General features: G+C 40.2%; 1 protein-coding gene across 11 annotated transcripts in view; it reads right to left on the bottom strand.

The window, feature by feature from the left end:
* The window catches only part of ep300b (E1A binding protein p300 b), a 48,112-nt gene extending 24,318 nt beyond the window's left edge, over nt 1–23,794 (bottom strand). For 4 of the 11 annotated variants that reach the window (XM_067459589.1, XM_067459618.1, XM_067459626.1 and 1 more), the window contains exons 1-13: nt 21,903–23,793; nt 18,984–19,567; nt 14,198–14,359; nt 10,236–10,476; nt 10,019–10,132; nt 9,612–9,839; nt 8,173–8,281; nt 7,938–8,069; nt 7,465–7,582; nt 7,014–7,182; nt 4,309–4,407; nt 4,128–4,216; nt 322–474 (exon numbers count right to left, since the gene is read on the bottom strand). In XM_067459589.1, coding sequence (XP_067315690.1) covers nt 322–474; nt 4,128–4,216; nt 4,309–4,407; nt 7,014–7,182; nt 7,465–7,582; nt 7,938–8,069; nt 8,173–8,281; nt 9,612–9,839; nt 10,019–10,132; nt 10,236–10,476; nt 14,198–14,359; nt 18,984–19,567; nt 21,903–21,996 — 2,292 coding nt within the window. In that variant the 5' untranslated portion in view covers nt 21,997–23,793. Of the gene's footprint in view, nt 1–321; nt 475–4,127; nt 4,217–4,308; nt 4,408–7,013; nt 7,183–7,464; nt 7,583–7,937; nt 8,070–8,172; nt 8,282–9,611; nt 9,840–10,018; nt 10,133–10,235; nt 10,477–14,197; nt 14,360–18,983; nt 19,568–21,902 lie in introns of all 11 variants that reach the window. The other 7 variants (XM_067459608.1, XM_067459636.1, XM_067459685.1 and 4 more) reach the window with 4 other exon arrangements.
* Nucleotides 23,795–25,332: the final 1,538 nt, after the last annotated feature.

Raw genomic sequence — 25,332 nt, 5'->3', positions numbered from 1 at the left:
TTACGATGTAAATGGTGGGCTACATCATCCACCCTTATTTACATCCTTTTAATAATTTGGGTGGAAATGGGGCTTGAGTAACACACACACACAACATAACTGAACAAAATAGATTCCAAAGGGGCAAACCTTACTTAACCTCAAGTTGTGCTTATATCTAAATAAAAGTATTTTATCTTAAAATTTTGTATGCTAATTAATTTACATCATCTTTCACAAGAGATAATAACAGAAAAACTGTTATACACTCTTATAACCACCAAAAAACAATTCGTATTATGGTATGTAATATGGTATGAATGTGCTTTAATAATAGCTGACCTGTGGTATGGCTCCCTGTCCTGCAGATTGATTCAGGCCAACCACACCCTGTCCTAGTCCGGCACCCGTGCCTGGAAACTGGTTCTGCATGTACTGGTTTTGTAACTGGGGTGCGTTGGTTTGAGCCATTCGCTGTGCTCCCTGCATACCCATCTAAAAATACAAAAATACACCAAATAAACACAACATTTTTACACTGGCTGTTTAGTTCGGAGCGGGGCAGGGTTTGCATGAAAACTGGCTAATGTGAAAGCTGTCGTGTGGACCTGGGAGCTCAGCTCACTGAGGTGCCGGACCAAAGAATACCTTGAGGAGGTGGTCTGAGTTGGGTTGCACTCGAACTGTGCAGTGCTTTGCCTGAACTTGTTCAGGAAGGAAAAGTAAAGGCATGCGTTTTAGCCAACGATGATGTCTTTAGTTCAATAAAACACATTTAAGGGATGAAAATGTTGATGATTTACCTTGGATACTAGGGAGAGTGAGCCTGCAGTGTATTCATGCATAGCGAGTGGAATCAGTGCAGTAAATGGATGACAATCCACCATCTCCTCAAAAGAGTGAACCGAAAGTGTTGCATAATAGCACATTAAAGGGGGGGTCTAATGCCATTTCATGCATTCTGACTTATTTACACTGTTAAAGAGTTGGATTCTCGTGCTAAACATGGCCAACATTTAAAATAATTAGTTGGACATATGACAGAGTAACCTGGATGCCAGCCGAACTCAGCCCCTGTCCACAACATTTGAGCTCGGGCAGTTCGGTCTGAACTTACTCCACAGAGGAGTAATTAAGCCAGAACAGAAACTGTTCGGACCATAGACCCGGAAAAAATATGGACAACACGACATCATACATTTCCACTTAGCAGATTTGAAGCTTTCAGGCGGTCTGCCAACACTGACATCTTGGGACTGAGTCTGCGCAGTAGTGATAATGGGACCGGAGTTGCGCAGTAGAGAGCAGGAAGTAGAGCAGGAAGTACAGTCGCAATATCAAAAGCCCGTCCACACACTCACAGATGCAGAACAATTAATTATGTTGGTGTGAAATAAACAGTAATGGAAATGTAGAAATTAAAGCTCCAATCTGCTCCCAAAAACCTAAAAAAATAACCTGTTAGTGCCTCAGTGACAACTTCACTCAGAGAAGACGTCGATCTCAGCTGTCAATCATGACGTCACACACCTGTTTTATAGCATCAAATAACTAACTAAAACTAAACTTATTTAAAGGGGGGGTGAAACACTCAGTTTCAGTCAGTGTCATGTCAATCTTGAGTACCTATAGAGTAGCATTGCATCCTGCATATCTCCGAAAAGTCTTTATTTTTTTTATAATTATATAAGAAAGATGCGCTGTTCCGAGTCTTTCCGAAAAAAGCCGAGCGGGTGGGGGCGTGTCGTGTGCTCGCTGCTGCTATTGTGTTGAGTCGAGTGCATCGTAAAGCTGTGTCATCCCTAACAGCGGGAAAAAAACTTTATTCAAAATAAAAAATGGCTTTTAATCAGATACAGCCATACATCTATGATCCGGAATCAGACCCAGAGGCTGCAGTTGAACAGGAGCAGCAGCAAAAACGACTAGAGCAGGACGTCTGTATGTGGTAAGTTACAAGTTATACACTAACTATATAATATGCTTAGCGGCTTGTGTTATTTACATATTTATACTTGAATTATATCGTGGTATTTTTGTCTTTGAAGGTGTACATGTGGGAAGTGCAGTTGTGCACGTGTGTTTGTGTGTTTACGCGTGGTTTGTGTAGACGTTAGTAAGCGGACTGGTTTTGCACGGCAGGTTAAGTTAGTGTTTACATAGAAAGACACAGAATAGTAGCGCATTTGAATGAAGAAGCGTGCTTATTTAGTTCAACATATTTCCCCCCTCTTTGTGTATTGTTGTTTGGAGTGCTTTTACAATACACAAACATAAAGTTACACATATAGTGGCCAGCTAAACAAATGTACACGCACTACACATCGCATGCTCCATTGATCAATTAACTATACGTGATCATGTTTGGGCTACTTGATGGGCATAGGCAAAAACACAGACATTTGAATCAGTCTTACTCACAGCCTGCGGTTCTAAGGTTGGGACCTTTATCGTTGGGACTGCTCCATCATTCAGCATTAGGCGATCTGGAAAATCCGGTGTCGAGCTGGGCCTTGTTTATGAAACAGTCGGCACCGAAATGCAGCGAACAGATATAAACATTCGCGCAACTCAGTTGCTGATCCGGAAAAGCAAATTACATCCACTGTTGCCTTAACGCGGGGTTTTGGGGGAATCTGTGCAGGACTGTCTTGGTCTGGCAACCAAAAACGCACTTTTTTGGTGACATTGTTATGTGCACATCACCTGTCCAGCAGCCTACAAGCCAGCGCTTTGATGGGCGTAGCCTGTTGCTTTCGCTCTCTCCCTCTCTCTCTCTCACGCGCTTCCGGTAGAATTGTCCGTAAGGCCCATACAAGGAAATTCCGCCCCCATTAACGTCAAAGTGGACGCATGATCTCAAAAAACTTGCCGAAACTTATGACTAACCGGAAGTAGTATTTTTGACAAAGAAATACTCCCATCAAACGTCCACCTTAACTTTTGAAACTTTGTCTATGTTTAGTATGGGATTCCAAGTCTTTAACAGTGTAAAAAGATCAGTATGCATGAAACAGCATTTCACCCCCCCTTTAAAAAACGAACACTTGAAATCATTGTGATGATAACTGCCTTCAATGACATTAACTTTGGGGAAAAAATATTTGAAGTGTAATTTAATTGTTTAGTTTGCATTATAACTAGTTAGTCCATTAGAAAACACAGAGGTTCGGTGATAATGGGACCGGCCACCAGGGGGCGATCGAGGCACGGAGGCTTCAGTTTCTGAGAGGGTGCTGCAGGCTTGGTTGACAACATTGAAAACAACCCACGGGAAAACCCCAGACGTGGCAACACAGTGAAGTTGAGTTCTGTTGACATTTGACAACTAGCTTTATGCGTCGCTCCGTTGCTCTGATTGGTTGTAGGTCTATCCAATTGAAGTCTTTCCTGGTTCAGTTGAAACACGCCCCATAATCACAGCCCAATGGAGCAGTTTCAGACTCATTTTCTGACTAGAATTGAGTATGACCACGTCAGGCTAAGGAGTATTTCTGTGCAGAGCATCGATCAACGAGCTTCCTCAGGGTTACAGATGCCGTGGATATCTCAATGTCAAATCAACCTCACTAAAGAAGTGTGTATCTAGCTGTGAGGAAAATATAACCTTGTTCAGGTTCCCAAATAACCCAGTGTTAAACAGTGGGTGCAGTTTGCGTTTCAGGAGCAGCTATGAGTTTTGCAAGTGTGTGCGTTTGGTCCCTTTCATGAGTCGAAACTGTATCAAAAGTCTGTGTTTTGTTGGCAATTGGCGTGTGAGTGCATATAATGTAAACAATACGAACGTATATTGAATAGAAAGTTATCCAGGGAGGGATAATGCCAAGAATGTATTGGGCGTGTGTGTGTATGTGTGTGTTTGTTTGGGATCTCTCTTTAGCTCCGCACACTGGCTGTCTTTGGAAAAAAATTGAAATCTTTGGAACAACATGAGCGTGGAACTAAATGATGACAGAATTTTCATTTTTAGGTGAACACAAATGCACCAGGGTTGGATATAATCAAACCGAGTTGTGAAACCAGACCAACGCTTCGGGGGGGATATGGGAACATCCGTGCTCACACTCGGACCACAGCAAACGTGCCCAGTGTAAAAATGCCCATAAAGTTAAATCAGTAATCCACCTTCAAGTCACAAGTGAGTTTACCTGATTGAGGTTTGCGCCCATCGGCAGCGGCGGGGTTGCCCTTTGACCCATTGGCTGCTGCATCCCCACCTGGGAAAACTGATTCATACCTGCATGGGTAAGCAAGAATGAAAGTTTAAAAAAAAAAAAAAGACAAACACTAATATATTGATTTATTTAAAAAAGTTCTTCAACTACAGACCATTTAGTGAGTGTGCCATACCGGCAGGATTCTGCATGCGGTTGACCATCTGATTGGGCCCAGTGGCTTGAACTAAGGATGGATCTGAATGGGGACCATCTAGGAGTGACCAGAACATCCATCAGAACAACTCCACGCAATCAAAAACAAACCTCAGCATGTGCTTGTGCTAGGGCTGCACAACAGGGGCAAAAACTGACAGTGTGATATTTACTTTTACTGCGATACCTATTGCGAGATGAAGACATACAGGAATGTCCACCAGATGACTTTCTGAGATGTTTCTTGAAAGAATGAATAATGAGTGGGGTGAATTTTTTCCAGTGAGAGCCAGATAAATATAATATTAATGCTGGAAAAAATGTTAAGGCCCGTTCACACCAAGGACGATAAGTATATTGAAAATCCAAATCATTCTTAATATAAAAGTCTACACTACAACTATAAAGGCACAGAGAAATGATATCATTGGAATGATTTTTTATCTAGCTGATGAAAAATAAAAACATTGACAGCCAATCTGCCTTGAAGAGCTCCAGCATTTAAAGCGGCAGAAAACAAAACTGCAGCGTGCGCTTATAATTAACAAAACAACATTTTTTGTTTTTGTAGACGCTAATATAGTTATCGTTACTGGTGTGAATGAGCCTTTACTCCTAAATCATTTTTGGAGTGTGAACATCCTTTCAGGGCTAAATGACTTGGAATAATTATATTTAATTTTATTAAATTAGGCTTGGGTTTACCCTTTACCAGAACCAATTCAAAACAAAACAAAAAAAGTTATTTAAAAACTTGCATGCAGCACATTCCCACAGTTTTTGACCAATTCAGTATAAAATAATATTAATTGTTATTAATATTGTGATTATTATTAACAATATACTAAACAAAATAATTAAGTAATAATCCATTACTTAATCCATTAATAATATCCATCCAAAGATATTATTGTATCTTAAAATAATTCAAAAAAATTATATTATATAGTACAATTGTAAAATTACAATACTAATACTGATATGTGTCTTAATTTTCACCATGAACAATTATTTTATGGAATACTGCTGTTTTGATAATAAATCATATATACGGACACATTCATCTTTATTAAATAAAAACTTTTAAATCACTAAATTGAGATTTAAGAAAAAACTTCTGTCAATCTGTCACTCACCAATAGCAAACCACAACCATCAAATCAATTCCAGATGGATGAAATCAAGTCTCTGCCTACATTTCTTGTTGTTTTGAGTATATTTCACATATGTATATGTTTGTGTATTGATTTAACTTGAGTATGTGTCACAAAATGGAAGAAAAACTTCCTTTTCAAGCATTATGCTTTTATTTTGATAGGTACCCGGCGTACATAAGGGGCTTTCGCACAGGAGGAACCTTTTCATAGTTCCTAGAACTACTGGCAAAAGTACCCAGACAGATTTTAGTCCTGGGAACTTCTTTTGGGGGAACTAATTTAGCTCCTACTTCAGAAATGGGTCTAACCCAACACAATAGGAACCAGCAGTGACGCAAATGTACGCCGAATGGCCAAACGCACACAACCACCATTTTAAAAAAGCTGTCTACACTAGTGTTCATTTTGTCAGCTATTTTTTAATTTAGTCTCAGTCTTAGTCCTGAATCAAATGTGTTTTTTTTGTTTTGTTTTTATCATATCCAGTCATTTTAGTCAACTAAATGTCTGAGCATTTTAGTCTAGTTTTCGTAATGCTGTAATCATGAATATTTTGCTTAAAATTATAATCAGAACAATTGGATTGTTGTCATTTGAGAAATGTATTTTTACATTACATCAGAATTTTTGAACTTTCACATAGAATTGACAAAAATGTTTACCTGCAATGTTTATGTAATGTAAGTCGTTTTGGATAAAAGCGTCTGCCAAATGCATAAATGTAAATGTAAATATAAGGACAAATCACAAATCCCATATCCCTAGTTTTTTTGACCTCGTCTAGTTTAATTACAAGCTATTTTTCATTTAGGCCTTATGAAAAAAATTATTTCTCCAAAAAAAATGTAAAATTCGACATTACCAAGTCTTTTTTACTGTCGTTTTAATAGAAAAACATTATTGTCACACAGAGGTGATTTTGGTCAAGTTATTATTTAAACTAGATTTTAGTCTCTGATATTCAGTTATCTTTTAAGGAAGTTTGTCTCATCTCCTCTTCATCATGGAAAATAAGTTTGTCAAAGAACATTTTTAGTTATATTTTCGTAAATCTACATTTACGCTAAAGAGAAAATCCATCGCAAATTTGAAGGGACCAAGTGAAAGCTCAGCTAGCGAAATTGGACACAAACCACACAGCAAATGTGAATACCTTTTCATATACTGTCTGCTTTCTTTGTATAACAGCTCTATCGAATAACGTATTAGACATGACTGTGAAACAGATCGTAAAAGAATGAAGATAGAGAATGTGAGAGCTGTGGGCTCAGGCTCTGGCGTTCTCACCATCGTCAAAATAAAGGTCCGCCAATCCGTCAAAATAAAAGTCACATTAAACAAGCGCAGCTTACGTCACTTCAGAGTTCCTACTGGCAGTGAGAAAGCAACCAGGAAAATGGCCCATGAGGAATTTTTAGTTCTCTGGGAGCCACCCTGGTGGCTAGTTCCTAAAAGTACCTGTTGCGAAAGCCCCTATGGATGTATGCAGGTGTGTATGTGTACGTACTGGGCAGCTGTGCCTGATTTATGCCAGCTGGTGCTTGAGGTAGAGCACTGTTGGGCATGCCAGACTGAGCTGGCATCATACCCTGCTTCTGCAGTCTGGTTCTCCTCTTCTCCTCCAGCTCCTTCTGAATCTTATAAATCTTCTCCGCCAACAAGTGGTAATACTCCGCCTGGAAAAGAAAAACATTCATGAGGATAACCATTCTTACTATACATTGTACATGTATTAAACTGATTCCATTCAGTCTTTTTCATGCACTTTTAGTAAAAACAGAAGAATTTATGGACGTATTTGTGCCTTGTTAGGGTGGTTTTTTCAATTTCCTGTCCAACACTAGACTGTGACATCTGTGTCATGGGTAAAAAGTGAAGAAACATGTGATTCTGTCAATTCCCTCAGAAGTTCTCCAAATATAATCCCCAGACATGAGACTTTGCAAACATTTTCTTACCCTGCTGTTGGCAGATTCGTACATGTCGCCCTCCACTTTGCGTGCATAAGCTACAAGATTTTCCATCCGCCGATCCTTTAGTGCTGCAGGGTCTGGAGTGGGGAAGATAGCCTGCACACTACTCACAGACACACACACACACAGACAGACACACAAACACGTGACTGATTGCAAGGTCATGGAATTAAACAGCACCTTATGTGTTTTTAAATCATTTTATGGTGAGCGAGCATCAGATCATCATCAAAGAATAATTTCTAAAGGATCATGAGACTGCAGAAAATTCAGCTTTACCATCACAGGAATACATTACATTTTTAACAAAGAAACTGTTATTTTAAATATGGAATAACTAAACATTTTAAATCCAGATGTTCAACAGTCTACACCATTTCTAATAATGGGTGCATAAAATGACTGTAGATGGTTAGTGAGTGAGAGTGTGAGGTCATTCAAACATATATAAAACTTACAGTTTGTGTACGAGGTGATTCCGGAGGTCCTGTGTGATGTCTTCATGCCAGTTCTTCCTCATTCCTGCAGAGGGGGGCGCAGCCGTCGCTGTTGAACCCATGTTGCCAACACCAGAGGTGTCATTCATCAGACTGCAAGAGAGAGACAAAACCCCCAAACATCAACATTAAGCATTCATTGACCAACCCGTTTAAACCAGATGCCGGTCCGCTGAACCACAGTGATGTTCAGTACCTCTGAGCCGTCATGTTCCTGTGCAACATGCTGTCAGGCAGCATTCCTGGATGCTGGTTCGTCATCTGAGCCCCGACTCCACCGTTCACTCCCATTGAGTTCCCACCTCCTGGTATAAGACATTACAGGTAAAATATGTTAAATAAACCTAATTCAAAGTGAACTCATAAAACTGAGGTTAAAGGGTTAGTTCACCCAAAAATGAAAATTCTGTCATTATTTACTCACCCTAATGTCATTCGGCACCCGTACACTAATATCTTCAAATGTGTTCAGAAGATGAACGGAGGTATTACGGGTGTCGAACAATATTAGGGTGAGGAATTAATGAGAGAATTTTCATTTTTGGGTGAACTCGTTTAAGGCATATTTTTTTTCAGAAAACAAGACTTAATAGCTGGAGTAAATGCATCTCAATTTAAGAATGATCAGATATTTGTAATGAAAAACAAGACAAAAATACTGAGTAAGAAAATCATTTTTTTGCAGTAAATGTATGCGCTGTATGTTTCAGTGTTTAAATGCATGAGCATCTCATCATCTGCCAGAGATGCAAAGGCTCAGAGTAGCTTGATTTACAGTAAATGCAGCTCCACACAAACTCCATCTCGGCATCTGCTTTGAGTTTGCATCACTTAACGCATTTGGGAGTCAACATGCACCAACCATCTCATCATTCTTGTAACGAGAAGTGCTCAACAAAAGAGAAGCTTTAAGGGCTTTGATGGTTTGAAAATGAAGAAATTAAGACATCTATAAATATTAGTATTGTAATGCATGTAAAATAACGTAAAGTAAAATAACTATGATATCATATCAACTCTTTTTATGTAAAATGGAAATAATAATAAGTAATTATATTGTTATTAATGTTGTCGTTGTAATTTTATAGCTATACTGATATATAAAGCAACACTTTTTGGCTGAAATTTTAATCTGGAAAATAATGTTAGTGAAGGATGTAAATTGCTAGTTCTACACCAATACAGATGCAACAAATACATTTTAATAACATTAATGGATAATCATTCATTCAGAGGGCCTGTCCAAATAACCACACTTGCAGTTTTTGCACTTGGCCACTTACATCACTTACAAATGAGGTATTTCCGGAGTTTGGCCAAAGTGTTCAAGTGGACGTGAAGACCAGAAGCGTTTTTAAGATGTTTGTTTACTCAATAGGGCACACTTAATCACTGCATGATTAAGATGCAAAATCGGGGCATGCAAGTTCCAGAAAGTGAAGAATGACGGGATATTCTTAGCCTCAAAGACCGCTCCGAAGTGGTATTAGCGATAGTGGATTTAGAGTGCATTAAGCATACTGAGCTTTAGAAGTTTTCACTCCAGGGATGGTCTTTTGCACTCTCAAGTGGCCAAAGCAGCAAGTGCGGGTATTTGGACAGGCCCAAAAAACTAAAGGTTACGGAAACTCTCACCTATGTTGTTAAGCGTCCTCATGCCGGGTTGAGCAGGTACAGAGGTCTGCTGATTCTGATTGGATGCCTGGTTGCCCTGGTAGGTGAGTCCAAGAGCGGCATATGCCCTTTCGATGGAGCTTGGGTCAATCTGACTGGGTGGGTTTAAGTTTGGGGCTGAAGGCTGGCCACCAGGTAATGACCCACCTAATTGACCACCCATGCCAATCCCAGCACCTCCCAGTAGAGCTAGAGAGAGATAAGAAAGGAAAAACCCTTTCAAATACTAAAATGTGTTGAGTACTAGAAGATAGGACCCCATTGACTTTCACTCTATGGACAAAGCTGAAACAGATTTTCTTTTGTGTTCCAAAGAAAAAAGAAGGTCATACAGATTTTTAACAATTTGAGTACAAATATTAGCTCACATTGTTGGTTTCTTTTGTCCCCGGCGCTCTTGAGCGGCAGGCAGACGGGACAGTCATGCCGCGTGCAATTCTTCCAGTGAGAGATGATCTGCCTCGATGACGCGCAGTGAGCCACTGTCGGGGAACACAAGCACGCAAGTGAGGTGCTGTCATCTTTTTTATGTGTGGGGAAGATGAAATAAAAAACGAAAGATTATAAATGGGTGATTCCGCTTACCCTGGCAGGATTTGCCGGCCTGACAGTGGGTCATGTGATTTAGGACATTCTTCATGGTTCTGCAGTGAGGCAGGTTGCACTGGCGGACCTCTCCGTTGGTCTGCTCTCTGCGATGGCACTTGTGAGCATGCAGTAACAGAACCAACTGCTGCTGAATGAGTTTACGCTTCTCGGGGTCGGCTGCAGGTGGCGCTACCGCTCCAACCGGGCCCGTGACGCCACCCACCACACCTGAGCTCTGCTAGAAACAGACAAAAAGAAGGGTTTTCAACGGTCAGGATTTCAAGTTCCTGCAGCTTCAGATTGATTTACAGATTTAAAGGGTAAGTACACCCAAAAATGAAAATTCTCTCATTAATTACTTACCCTAATGTTGTTCGACACCCGTAAGACCTCCGTTCATCTTCAGAACACAGATGAGGATATTTTTGTTGAATTCCGATGGCTCAGAAAGGCCTTCATTGACACCAATGTCATTTCCTCTCTCAAGACCCATAAAGGCACTAAAGACGTCGATACAAAGCCCATCTCACTACAGTGGCTCTACAATCATTTTATGAAGCGATGAGAATAGTTTTTGTGCGCAAGAAAACTAAATAACGACTTATATAGTGATGGGCCGATTTCAAAACAAAGCTTCAAACCGTTTAAATCAGTGCATTGATTCATGATTCGGATCACGTAACAAACTGCTGAAATCACGTGACTTTGAAGATCCGAATCATGAATCAATACACTGATTCATAACGGCTAGAAGCTTTGTTTTGAAATATGTGGTAGAGCCACTGTAGTGAGATGGGCTTTGTATCGACGTCTTTAGTGCCTTTATGGGTCTTGAGAGAGAAAATGACATTGGTGTCAATGAAGGCCTTTCTGAGCCATCAGATTTCAACAAAAATATCTTCATTTGTGTCTGAAGATGAAAGGAGGATTTACTGGTGTCAAACGATTTTTCATTTTTGGGTGAACTAACCCTTTAAGGATCGGGGGGGGGGAACACAGAAGTGTCCTTTACGAATGATGGCAGTGGCAACATGCGTAAATCAATCAGTAAGATTTGTTTTTTTAATCGAGGCTGCATTCATTTGGTCAACAAAACATTAAAACAGATATATTGTGATATATTATTACAATTTAAAATAACATTTGTAACATAATATTTGCATACATTTTAAAATGTAATTTATTTATCTCATGCAAAGCCACATTTTCTTCGCTGTCACATTGATTTGTTGTTCAATAAACATTTCTTGTTATTATCAAAGTTGAAAACAGTGTTGTGCTGCATAATATTTTTGATATATTGTATGCTGTATTTTTCAGGATTCTTAAAGAACACATTTGTTTGAAAAATAGAAACAGACATTAGGAGTGTATTTACTTTTACTTTTGATCAATTTAAAGCAGCACTAGGTAACTTTTCAACCTTCATAATATATATTTTCAAGATATGTGATACATCGACTTACAATAGGTTGAATGACACGTCTGCCATAGCCTGATGGGGTCTGTATCGTTTTTAATCGTACTTTTAAACTTTGGGTTTCGGGTAGTAACCCGAGAACAAAAAGAACTACAAAATTCGACTGCTTTACGGCATATACGTCACTTCCACTAACACTCACACTTCTCTTTACATTCGGACGTGCGGGCCCAACTATCGTTTGTTTGTCGATGTTATAATCATATCCGAAGCAGCACAGAAAAATAAGAAAGCAAAGGTTTTTCAGGAGGAAAGCAATAAGAGGAAACGAAAAAGTGATGGGATTAAAGGCAGGACGAGGATCAACATTGGACCAGCGTTTGCTCGTCGGCGTGAGCTGAAGGAGGCGTGCCCGACCGATGCTGTCATGCTTGTTACGGTGATTACCTACCACTCAAACATTGAACTGAAGTATCATATAGATTCTGTAAAACGGTAACCAATAGACTAGGCTACTATAGCCTAATGACGCTGGCTTGTAAACGTGAGCATCGCGATCATTTGGCGTTTGAAAAAAATAAAACCCATGAAATTATATTCATATGACATGCTGAAACATAAGCCACTGCACCTGGGGTGAAGACATTTCACACGCGACGCAAGTAGAACACCCGCATGTGAACTCCTGCAGTGTTCAGGGTAACTGTTAGTGATTCGCGGGATTTTTTTTCAACCCGCGGATCCCGCTTTTATGAGTTATTTGGCCCGCCCCACACCATTGTATATATTTTTACAACCCGCTGCGCACCCGCGACCATTAAAGGGTTACTTCAGCGATTAACATATGGCTTTGTATCAGTAGAAACCCTGGAGTTTATTCAAATGATCGTGCTCTCCCCTCTTATATCCCCCTGAGACGAGAGATTTATGCATTTTATTTCTGGAAAAATTCCTTGCCCAGAGGCTAAAGACTACAGCCAGCAGAGGGAGCCATTTCCGCATGTTTTTCAACTCGTGCATGGGGAATGGAGATCACACTTACAGCACAGCTCAGCTACAGGCATTAATTTAAACAGATGCTGAGCAATGTAAGTGTTTTAACTTCTCAAATTAATTTCTATGAAAGTTAAGCTCCCAAAGGAATGAACTGAAAACGCGTTGTGAATGTATGCCGCGAATGTGGTCGCGATTACCTCAGCTCTCATTACGAGAGCTCATCAACTCATTTATGACGTTAAATCTGACTCCTAATCTGAGTTAGTGCTGTGAGACTCATGCGGCAACTCGATCGTTATATTGAACAGACACGCTTAGTATTTAATTGTAGTCACTGTAATCCAGTAGCGGTGGCTTTGTGAATGGCCTCACAGGGCAGCGAAGCATTCTGGGAATTGTAGTCTTTCATCCCCATGAGACAAAAATACATTTTCTGTCTTTTCTCAGCCTAGAAAGCACCAAATTAAAAAATAATTTCACATTTCTACTACATTAATGACCCGGTTTAAATACAGATTCATCTTCCCAGCGCTGAAGTACCCCTTTAAATAGACATACGGGGTTCGCGGGCAACTGTAGGGGGACCCCGAGAGCAAAAGTTACCCAGTGCTGATTTAATGCATCCTTGCTAAATAAAGGATGGGGAGTGCACCACACTACCCACACTGTTCAATGCGTATTGAGATGCATGCAGAGAAATACTGAGACTCGACTACACAACATAAAGCAAGCAAGATCTATACAATAAAAGTTTTTATTTTATTTTTTAGTATTTAAAGGGATAGTCCACCCAAAAATTTAAATGTTATGTTTATCTGCTTGTCCCCAGTGCATCCAAGATGTAGATGTGTTTGTTTTTTCAGTAGAACACAAATGAAGATTTTTAATTCTAACTGTTGCAGTCTTCAGCACGCAATCACTTCCGGTGCATGAAATCAATGTACACGATCTGGCGTAGATATACGCGTGAGATCACTTCCGGCGCTTGCGTAAACTACACAACCATACTGTGTACATTGACCTCACTTACTGTGCGTTGAGGACTGTTGGACCTAGCCATGTATCAGAGGTAAAAAATTATATAAATACTGTTCGGTTTCTCGCACAAACCGTTCGTTTTGTGTCTTAAGACATCGATGTGTCGTCACGAGCCGCTGTGTTTAATATTGATTTGACTGTGCTTTTTTTTTTGTACTCTGATAGATTTTGCTACCATTGACATGCATTATATGAATGGCAGACTGCAACAGTTGGAGTTAAAAATCTTCATTTGTGTTCTACTGAAACAAACAAAGACATCTTAAGATGCCCTGGGGGTAAGCAAAAAAACATCACATTTTCCTTTTTGGGTGAACTATTCCTTTAAGTTATAAGGTGATAGAGACAGATAGATAGATGGATCAGAATTTGGGTCTGTGGGGACATGATAGTAAAAGAATCTTGGTGGCCAGTTAGAAAAGGACTTAATCCCTACAGTCAGAGAGGGTCAGTGAATGTGTGTGGATGTTGTTTTACTATGACATTTCCTTTATAGATCTCTCACCATGCCACCCATATTCTGCCCATGCTGAGGTTTCTTGTCCATGTTGAACTGGTTAATGCTGTTGGGTTGACCCGCTTTGTTTTGGAGCTGAGGTCCATGGGGCTGTCCTCCACACTGACCATACGAACCACCGTAGGGGCCCGGGGCAGCCATCATTCCCATCTGAGAGCGAAAAGAGGGAGAAAAAGGAGGAAAAGTTTTATTAATAATGAAAATGAGCAGGTATTTCAGACGCAAAGGTTTCAATTGTCCAAATTTAAAGATTAAATTCATCCAGAGCAGAATCATCAACCATCAATGATGAGTTATGACCAGCAAAAAAAGAAAAACATTGTTCTGCATGTTATGTTCACATTGTCTACTCACTTCATACATGTGTATGTTAGTGACACTGTGGTCTCAATTCCGTAAAACAAACCTCAAACAAATGCTAAAAATCTAGACAGATCCAGCAAAACAAAAAAGAAAATGTCATTCCCTCTTTTTTTCTGCCCATTTCCTGTGGTCCAGGTTGTGCAATCGCCTGTGAATCAACAAAATGGTGCACAGTTCCTCGTATGAGCGAGTTTAGAAGGTTTTTCAAACTGAGGTCTGTTTCAGATGTGTCCAAGGATCACACACAATCACTGAATGTCTTATCCAAAATTCCAAACCATCACAAGATTTTTATTAATTCACTTGAGTAGTCCATTTCACTACAGTCTTACTAGACAAAACAAGTGAGCAACGGAGTGTGTTTTTAAGGGAGGAAAAAAACACAGTGCCGGGGAATGCAGAGCTGTCACAATAACCCAGAATTTTTTTTATTTAGTTTTTAATTCAAACAATTCTAGTCTTCAAGTGAGTAAACACTACATGAATTTTCAAGTTATAAAGTTTGAAAAAACAAAACTTAAATTTAGTTTGACCTTTAATATTTTATATTAACTTCCCAAAGCAACGAAACCATAAAGTCTAGGTCCACAGGACTGATAAGTATGTGACAGGATCAGAACATTGCCCTTTTTGCTTCATAAAAGCTTAAGAACTGTTGAAACAGGAAGTTGGGGTGAAGCATAGAAGAGCTTGCCTTTTCAAAATAAAATAAAAAGTAAAAAAGTGAAATAATACATAATATTTTTTAAATAGAGCTGTCAATAGATTTAAATATTTAATCGTGATTAATCGCAGACATATCCTAAAATTAAGCATACGCCATTTATGTTATTATTTTGTCCTCATTTGCTATATCTAGGAAAGTAAACAATCAGAAAACTGTATTTTCTACAAGCTTCAAGGATCATTAGAGACTCCATAAGGACACCAAATATAAGAGTCCATATAATTATATGATAAATGTATACACACCTAAGCAACCGTGGGGGAAAAAATTACAGAAAATAAAACTTTACAGAATTCAATGTATATATTATGTGTACAGAGCGACAAGATTGTTTTCATTTTAGACGAGTCAAGCTGCGATACTGAACAGGAGCACATGGAGACGGCAAAAAAACCCTCCTAAATCAACTGCTTTGACTGCATAAACATACAATTACTAAACACAACAACATACACATGACAAATCAAACATTATCCTTCACAAGTGTGTGTGGAAACAACGCGAATGTACTGTGTGTGTGTACATGAATGCAGTGTGAGATCAGTAATCTAGAGTGTACACATACATGGTTTGTTCATTGTGCATCAATATAACAGACTCTCATGGGCTTACTGTTTGACACTAAAATTACACTTCAGAAACAATCACAGAATTCAACAGAGCTTGTGTTTTAAAGCAAAGCACACACTGGAATTAATAAATCCACTAAAATCACAATGTGAGTCTCTATTCTCTCTGATATGTCTGATATAATCAGCCTGGCCGCCTTTACTTTAGTGCTGTTTTGGACTGTTTGAATGAATTCGATTCCTGGATTTACTCGAGTACTCTGTGTGATTGTGATTAACTTCTGACTTCTAAGATCATCTAACTGTGTGACAAAATTATGTTAATGACGCAGCTTCATGTACTTCTGTTATTTGCGTTAATTGCATTAAATTATTTGAATGCATTAAGGAACTTATAAATTAATCCTTTGTATTATTGGTAACAGCCCTAAAAATAATTATATAAACTATAACTAATATAAATAACAATGATTGTCTTCTTCTTCTTGATTTATTGGCGGTTGGGAGACCAGCTTTCGGTGCATAAACTGATTCTCTCTTCATCACAGCACCTGTTTGATCGTGGGATACACTCACCTAAAGGATTATTAAGAAAACCTGTTCAATTTCTCATTAATGCAATTATCTAATCAACCAATCCCATGGAAGTTGCTTCAATGCATTTAGGGGTGTGGTCCTGGTCAAGACAATCTCCTGAACTCCAAACTGAATGTCCGAAAGGGAAAGAAAGATGATTTAAGCATCTGGTGCCAGACGGGCCGGTCTGAGTGTTTCACAATCTGTTCAGTTACTGGGATTTTCACTCACAACCATTTCTAGGGTTTACAAAGAATGGTGTGAAAAGGGAAAATCATCCAGTATGCAGCAGTCCTGCAGGCGAAAATGCCTTTTTGATGCTGGAGGTCAGAGGAGAATGGGCCGACTGATTCAAGCTGATAGAAGAGCAACTTTGACTGAAATAACCACTCGTTACAACCGAGGTATGCAGGAAAGCATTTGTGAAGCCACAACACGCACAACCTTGAGGCGGATGGGCTACAACAGCAGAAGACCCCACTGGGTACCACTCATCTCCACTACAAATAGGAAAAAGAGGCTACAATTTGCACAAGCTCATAAAAATTGGACAAATGAAGACTGGAAAAATGTTGCCTGGTCTGATGAGTCTCGATTACTGTTGAGTCAGTCAGATGGTAGAGTCAGAATTTGGTGTAAACAGAATGAGAACATGGATCCATCATGCCTTGTTACCACTGTGCAGGCTGGTGGTGTTGGTGTAATGGTGTGGGGGATGTTTTCTTGGCACACTTTAGGTCCCTTAGTACCAATTGGGCATCGTTTAAAGAACGCGGCCTACCTGAGCATCGTTTCTGACCATGTCCATCCCTTTAGGACCACCATCTACCCATCCTCTGATGGCTACTTCCAGGAGGATAATGCACCATGTCACGAAGCTCGAATCCTTTCAAATTGGTTTCTTGAACATGACAATGAGTTCACTGTACTAAAATGGCCCCCACAGTCACCAGATCTCAAACCAATAGAGCATCTTTGGTATGTGGTGGAACGGGAGCGTCGTGCCCTGGATGTGCATCCCACAAATCTCCATAAACTGCAAGATGCTATCCTATCAATATGTGCCAACATTTCTAAAGAATGCTTTCAGCACCTTGTTGAATCAATGCCACGTAGAATTAAGGCAGCTCTGAAGGTGAAAGAGTGTCAAACACAGTATTAGTATGGTGGTCCTAATAATCCTTTAGGTGAGTGTATATTAGGCAGCAAGTGAACATTTTTTCCTCAAAGTTGATGTGTTAGAAGCAGGAAAAATGGGCAAACGTAAAGATTTGAGCAAGAGCCAAGGGCCAAATTGTGATGGCTAGACGACTGGGTCAGAGCATCTCCAAAACTGCAGCTCTTGTGGGGTGTTCCCGGTCTGTAGTGGTCAGTATCTATCAAAAGTGTTCCAAATAAAAAACAGTGGTGAACCGGCGACAGGGTCATGAGTGGCTAAGGCTCATTGATGCACTGGACCACAGAGCAGTGGAAGAAGGTGGCCTGGTCTGATAATTCCCATACCACCTACCTAAGCATTTTTGCAGACCATGTACACCCTTTCATGGAAACTGTATTCCCTGGTGGCTGTAGCTCTTTCAGCAGGATAATGTGCCCTGCCACAAAGCAAAATTGGTTCAGGAATTGTTTGCGGAGCACAGCAACGAGTTTGAGTTGTTGACTTGGCCTCCAAATTCCTCAGATCTCAATCCAATCGAGCATCTGTGGGATGTGCTGAACCGATCCGATCCAGCCATTTTTGGATACTAGGGATGTGCCTGAAGTCGATTATCTTATTCGGAAAGTCATAAAGCCTTAAAATCAAATAACAAATTCAACCGAATACTATTAGACAGATACATGTTTCTCTGTCTCAATCTCTCCCGGAGCAGGCATTTATGCATTCTTTATAATTTGTTCAGATTTGTATGCATAGTAAAACTTTTAGAAAAGTTCACCAATTGGTTATGTTCTTTGAACTTTCATGCTCTCTAATCAGCTATTTTATATAGAATCCTTTAATTTAAGGTTGGCAGGTTGATTGCAATGACTTAACTCTGTACACATTCTTTTTCCTTTTATATAGCATGTAGTATTAATGTTAAATATTAGAAGATATTCAAAGAAAATGTATATTCGTAACAAAAATATACAAGTTATAAAGTTATACTTTGTATATATTTGTTGAATGAAAAATATGAAGGGAACAGAATCAAAACAAGCTTCTCGTGTCATTTTACGGACTTCCGCACTTTGTTTTATCCGAATACAGATACAAATAATTAAGATTGTGACAGATACACCTACTGATATTTGCCCTAGTGTATACTGTGATACTTAAAAAATAAAAATGATTAGGAAGTTTATGATTAATAACAGAAAAACAGAAGTGTGAATAAGTTGTAAAAAAGCAATTCAGGTTAGCTATAAAGTTAGGAGAAAACCCCTTTTGTGCACACTCTACTGTTTGAGGTGCATGAATGCATTTTAAACTATACAAAAACACACAGAATCCCTTTTTTCAGTATTATATTGAGGTGCTGATTTGTTCACAAGTTACCTTGTTCACCGTTCCCGGTTGCTGCGGTCTCATTACTGCCTGTGCCATCTGCTGCCCTGCGTTCTGCTGCTGCAGAGAATCGGGCAGCATGTTCCCGTTACCAGCCATGCCTGCATTCATGTTCACATTGGCGTAGCTCATTCTGGGTGCACCATTCATCATCTGCCCTCCCATCATGCTCTGCGGCTGTCCGTTCCCTTTCTGGGTGCCCATCATGCCCCGGTTCAATCCCCCCACCATGCCGGGCTGTGGCATCATGCCAGGCTGCTGCTGTTGAGGGCCACCGAGTCCCTGAGTAACCTGTGAGCCACTCAGACCTCCCATCATCCCCAGGGAGGCGGCATTACCGGGGCTGCCGGTGGCCGTGGAGGTGGATGGAGGGGCACCGGGGCGGAGGAGCTCAGACAGGTGCTTGTGTTTGGCCGCAGTGTCCTGGCCCAAAACGCCCAGAGGCCCCGACATCCCTCCGCCACCCAGACTGGTGTGCAACTGGCCCGGGTCCATCCCGTTAGGAAGGCCCAGGTCGGAGGAGTTAATGAGCTCATCTGGGAGGTCATGCTCCAGGTCAAATAGAGAGCCAAAATCTGAAAGACAGAAGAACAGACTTTAATCAGATTGTTGCTCACAGGAAAAAACACTCATATTTAGATCCATTAGAGATTAATTAGAATATAAACTTAAAAATAAAAACTTGAAGTTTCCAGCAAAGCTGTGAGTCTGTATGTAAAGCTCTGAGCAGACTGTATTAATTCTAATGAGGTTAAAGAATGGTTGGGAAAGAGCATGAAGAATCTTTTTTTGTTGTTGATTGAAACAAATGTAATATTTCCGTCGAGAGGTGCATCAATGTTTGGTCAAGATCTTGTATTGACAATGCAAGAGTCCAGCACTCTGTAAAGTCTCCTCCAGCACATCCCTAAGACTTTAAATGCATATAAGGTCTGGACTCAGAGGTGCCGAATCATGTGTGAAAATGATTCTTCATGCTTCCTCTCAACCATTCTTTTACAATTTCAGCCTGATGAATCCTGACATTGTCGTCCTGGAATAGGGCCATGAAGTGTCTTCCTACATTGTTTAATAAATCAGAAGCTTCACACTCCATCATTTAGGGTTAGAAGAACTTTTCCAAAACATATAGCATGCTGAAAAACACAAAAATCATTGCAATAATGATCCAATCATTGACTCTTAAGCATTTGCCAATTTAAACCAGGCAGTGTACTACACAATGACAATAATCGGACAAGATATCGGATATCCGTATATCAATCTATCAGACACCATACAGCAAGACATCTACACAAATTGACCAGTAAAAATCAACAAATCTCAGCTGATGGTTAGAAAACCGCAACAGATTATAGCAGCTCTCGTGATGAGAGAAAGGCTGAGATTATCGCCTCACAGGACAGCAGTCAGTAGTAGAGCCGGTGTGTGCACGTCCTAATGGTTCATACTAATAAAAAACACATGGCATAACAATGGACAAGCGGTGGGACAAAATGGGGGCTTTTTCCTACATAATGGCAGGTCCTGATAACAGCAACACACCAACAATTAATACATGCAACATACTCTAAATATGAAGCAAACTGTTGAGTATGGTCTCCACATTAGTGACAGATTGATGTATCAAAAAAATAATTTATTAGACAATATTTGGGTTTGAGATTATCCTCTTGGACAAAATGTTTTTTTAAACACTTCTGTTAGTGCTATCATTGTTTTAAAATCTACAGACAATCGTTTTAATGGATAGGATAGGTAAGAGCACTGTACTATGTTGCCCACTTATATAAAAGGCATAATTCGTCACATCAACTTATATTTAAAAATACACATGAATATTTCAAGAGATGCCTTTGAGAAAAGGGACATATTTTAACATCTATAGATTTAGCTATAACTTTAGCATCTATGTAAACTATAAATGTAACATTAAAATATAAAATTAAAACATATTAAAATAACCTTCTCTCATAAACTGGCTGGTTTATGGGCAATTGATAATAATAAAGTGTTGATTAATAATACAGTTAAAATAATTCATTTTAAATGCATCTCATTTCTCCTTGCCTAGATGACAACATAAACACTGGCCCAACTTACCCCAAACTTATTTTCAGTTATCAAAAGTTTTTTTTTTTTATGAAAATATTGTATGAAATAAAGTGTTGACTAAAAAAAATGTTTGTTTTTTTATCTGTATGGTGGATCACTACAGTTCATATAAAGACAATATGACCAGATTTCTTGACATTAATCAGCTGTAAGAAAAGGACAATTTGCTTAAACCAGTCTAAGATGGTAGGCTGGTTTTAGAATGGACTTGACTCTTGGGCACTTGTCTTCTGGTCAAACAGGAACAACAGCAAACCACCATAAACTAGTCTAAGATATAGGACAAACCAGTTAGATGAGGTAGCATCTACTGCTTAGTTGATCTACTACTTAGTACTCACTAAACCAACTTCGTTCCTAACCGTGTGTCAATAAAGCGACGTGATTTACAACGCGTGGATGTCGAATTTTCCTTTTCTTGACAAGCTCAAAATGCATCACATCATAAACCTTTGACACCAACCCCAGCTCTCGACATCGCAAAACGACGTACAAAGCCAAAAGTTTGTGTAACGCACACCCGGAAAAACACTTCACACTCAGACGCTCGTGCACAAACAGTATTGTAACGCACCTTATCAACTTCAAATGAAAACATGGAGTAAATTAGCCAGCTAGCTATGCTGCTAAGTTATTTAAATAGCGGGGGATGAAGCAAACAAACAAACATAACAAAAGAAAGCTCTTAAAACACGCGTCGCGTGTCTTTTCCCCAAAAAAACATGCACGCGAACGGCGGCAGTGTGCAGGATCGAGACTCGCCGCACACCGCAGCGCGTGAACATTATTATTTACCGTTTCCGTCGCTCGCGGAGACCGACAGAGCCGGGGAAGACAATTTAGGCCTCTTAGCTGAAGGCGGACCGGAGTCCAGCACATTATCGGCCATAGTTTTCCTCCGATTTAGTGTTAATGCATATATCCCGCGTAGGATAGCCCTTCCTGTGCAGTCGCGAGCCGATGTGCGAATGAAATCTCCTCGTTCACGAGCTCCGGACGTATTCCCGTTTCCCTTTCATGGGACGATACATGCATACAATGCAACGTTCAATGTTCAGTCCACCTTTAATGCTCCCTTTTACGATTTTCTAGTCTTTAGTTCCTCAAAGTATAATTCCGAATGGAGGAGGTGAAGGGAGGAACAGACGGTCATGCAAGCTCGCCGCAAACTCACGTAGCCTCCTCGGCGGCGGAGCAATTTTCACAAGATTTATCCTCGCTGCTTGCATCCGTCTTTTCCGCCATTGTCGGCGGCGAACAGAAGTGTTGGTTTTTTTTAAGGCGTTGTGTACGAGATACCGAAGTCACTGCAATGCTTATAAGCAAACACTAAGATTTAGAATTGTGTCTCTCTTTGCATCGTAGCATGTGCAATTCTCAGCCAGCATCACTTTACTTAGAAGATTAAAAGTCCACCAAGCTCCTTAAAATCGACACGGACGTATGGATCTCCTTCGTCAATGTCTTTATTTCCTACCAAGTAACTAAGAGGGGTAGAGAGAAAAAATAAATACTTGGAAATCGGAATATAATTAGGCAATCGTATGAATGTAAAAGTTTCCTTTCATCCTTAAAAAGGTACTCTTTGCAGAATAAATAACATGAGAAACGTGTATCCACGGACTGAAATGACTTTGCATGCACGAGCTAGATGATTCCAAACAACTTGCATATTCCAGTGTTCATGTTTTAGTATTTTGCAACAACACTTCAAAGTGACAAGTCAAATGGTTTATTGTGCATTCATATCTGAATATGGCTCGTGCGCCCTCTGTGTGAATGTGTCCACTGCACGAGTTAAAAGTGTTTGCAGAAAATCTCTGACCATTGCTCTCCACGAGACCACCCTGCACTGCGCACAGATCTTGCATGCAAAAGGCAAAGAAATGATTTCAAAAGTAATGCACAGAACATGTATTCAATTAGTCGCTCGTCTCGCAGTCTAAAGAATGGGAATCAAGTGAAGTTGGTCAATGCATTTGCCTGTATTTCAATGCACTGTCAGTCACATCAAGCAAATAAGAATATTTTGTCAGTGCACGAAGAAGAGCCTTGCGGAGCATTAAAGAGGAACAGCAGTGGGTCGGAAATAGAATGAACCGAACCGAGGTGGGCTTCAGTAATATTTCGGGTCTGAAGCATCTGCCGATCCGGGTGATATTGCCAGCTGCACCCCCCAAAATCTGGGGGTCCTCAAACCCCTTTCATAGGCTTTGTGATGCTGTGAACCCCCCTGCGCGTTCATCCCTTTTAAATTTCTCCCTTCTTTTGCACAGTTCCTGCAATTTGTTCCCACTTTCGCCGTCGTCCGCCAGAAACCGGCGATGTAATTTCACAGATATTCCCACTTCGTGACGCTGTTATTTTCCTTTTTCCCCTGACGAGCTTCCCTTGGTTTAAATGTATTGCCCTCTTCCGCCTCTCCGCTCCGTTTCAAAAAAAGAGCAGAAAAAGAAAGGAAAACCCGGTCTGCTTTTTTATTTCCACACTGGAGAATCTACAATCTCCCTCCGCTTCCTCCGCTAATCACCCTGGCTGTGTTTTATCCGGTTCGGATCCTCGAGGACGGAGCCGGCGGCGCTCAGAGTCGCAGTGGTCGCCGCTCGAGTGGCTTTTTTTTCGGTCGCTCCTGCCTCCTTCACTCTCTCCGCACAAACAAAATGGCGGCTTGTTGTTTCTACTCCTCTGGCTGGGGGGAGGGAAGGTTGGAGGTGCGGTAACATTAGTAAAGGGGGGTGGAGGGGGGAGATGGCGATCGGGATTTCCCGGACAGTGCTGTTTCCGTACTGTTTCGGAGTTGCGACTGTTCTGAGCGGCGAGACGGCGTTCAGCATCAGCAGATGATGGAGTCACTAATAGCGAAATTATGCCCACAGTCAGTGTGGCTTGTTTCGCAGAATTAATACCTGGAGGGACAGGGGTCAAGTGCCCTTATGAAGTGCAGTGATAGATAGACGCGAGAACAAGCAGTGGCATCTTTGGCCGTCATATATTCTGAGTGGTCTCGGTTCAGAGGTTGTTTTGCTAAGCGCTTCCAACCTAGCCAGTATTTCTGGACATTATAAACATGTTCATATAGGAAGCTTAGCTCAAAAACTAGACTGCTTTTTTAGGGGGCATGACCACATTACGAATCATCTCAGTTTGTGTCTCAAAACCAAGAGAACTGACTATGAAGCCAGACTTTTGGGCATCATCGAGTCAGTTCGGCTCAAAGCACTCAAGTTACTTACCCAGTTTTTTAGGCATAAACTCATTGCAAATCATCTCAGCTGAGAGATGTGTCTCACAACCCAGTGAGCTGCCGACTTTTTGAAAACTTTTTGCACTGACTGAGCTCAGTTTAAAAAAACCTAGAAACATTTTGGGCATCATCGTGTTGAGTCAGTTCATTTAAAAAAAAAAAAAAAAAAGTTGCATAAGCATTTGGACAACCTTTGGTGTGGTCTGAGATTGAGCTCAGCTTAAAACCTAGAGACGTACCTGTCTATGTTGACTCATAAATGAGTTCAGAGATACAGCTTGAAAACCTTAATATCCAGTGAGTTGCATACCTAGACAGCATACTGAGTCTATTCAGTTCAAGGGCTGTTTCGCAAAGCCTAGTGGGCTTTTTTACATCATAAAGGCAAAGTTGATTAGCTAGTTGTAGGCATGACCACATTAAGAATAATCTAAGCTGAGATACTGAGAGACTGTAGTGTCCCAAATGACACAATATACAATATTTACTAGGCTATGCACTCAACCATGTAGGGTATGAATTTTATAAGGTTATTTTGTCATTCAACATCAGACTCTGATAGCCCGTCCAACTTCGCTACACAATTATTAAAGCAGTTGATTGCCTGAAGTGTCCAACTCTACACACTTTTCCCCCCATTTTAAATTAAATGCATTAACCAGGTATTTAATGTGCAAAAAACTTTTTTCTTTTTCTTGTTGCAACTTTCAGCACTACTCAAACTATTAACACTGCAAAAAGATAGAATAGTGCACAAGTACACAAACTTTGCTCATCATACCGAGACATTTCAGTTCAAGAGCTGTCTCACAAAAAGTGGCAAAAGCCCCTAGTGGGGTTCCAACCTAATTTTTGATGTCATAATGGCATTCAGCTTAGCTTAAAAACATTGAGTACCTAGACCACATTTTTGGGCATGATTACAAATCATTTCTGCTGAGAGGTTGTGTTTCAAAACCAAGGGAGCTAGCCTTTTGGGCA

The sequence above is a fragment of the Pseudorasbora parva genome, chromosome 2 (assembly GCF_024679245.1).
Source record: "Pseudorasbora parva isolate DD20220531a chromosome 2, ASM2467924v1, whole genome shotgun sequence".
Lineage (NCBI taxonomy): Eukaryota > Metazoa > Chordata > Actinopteri > Cypriniformes > Gobionidae > Pseudorasbora > Pseudorasbora parva.
This window is presented reverse-complemented; position numbering and strand designations above follow the sequence as displayed.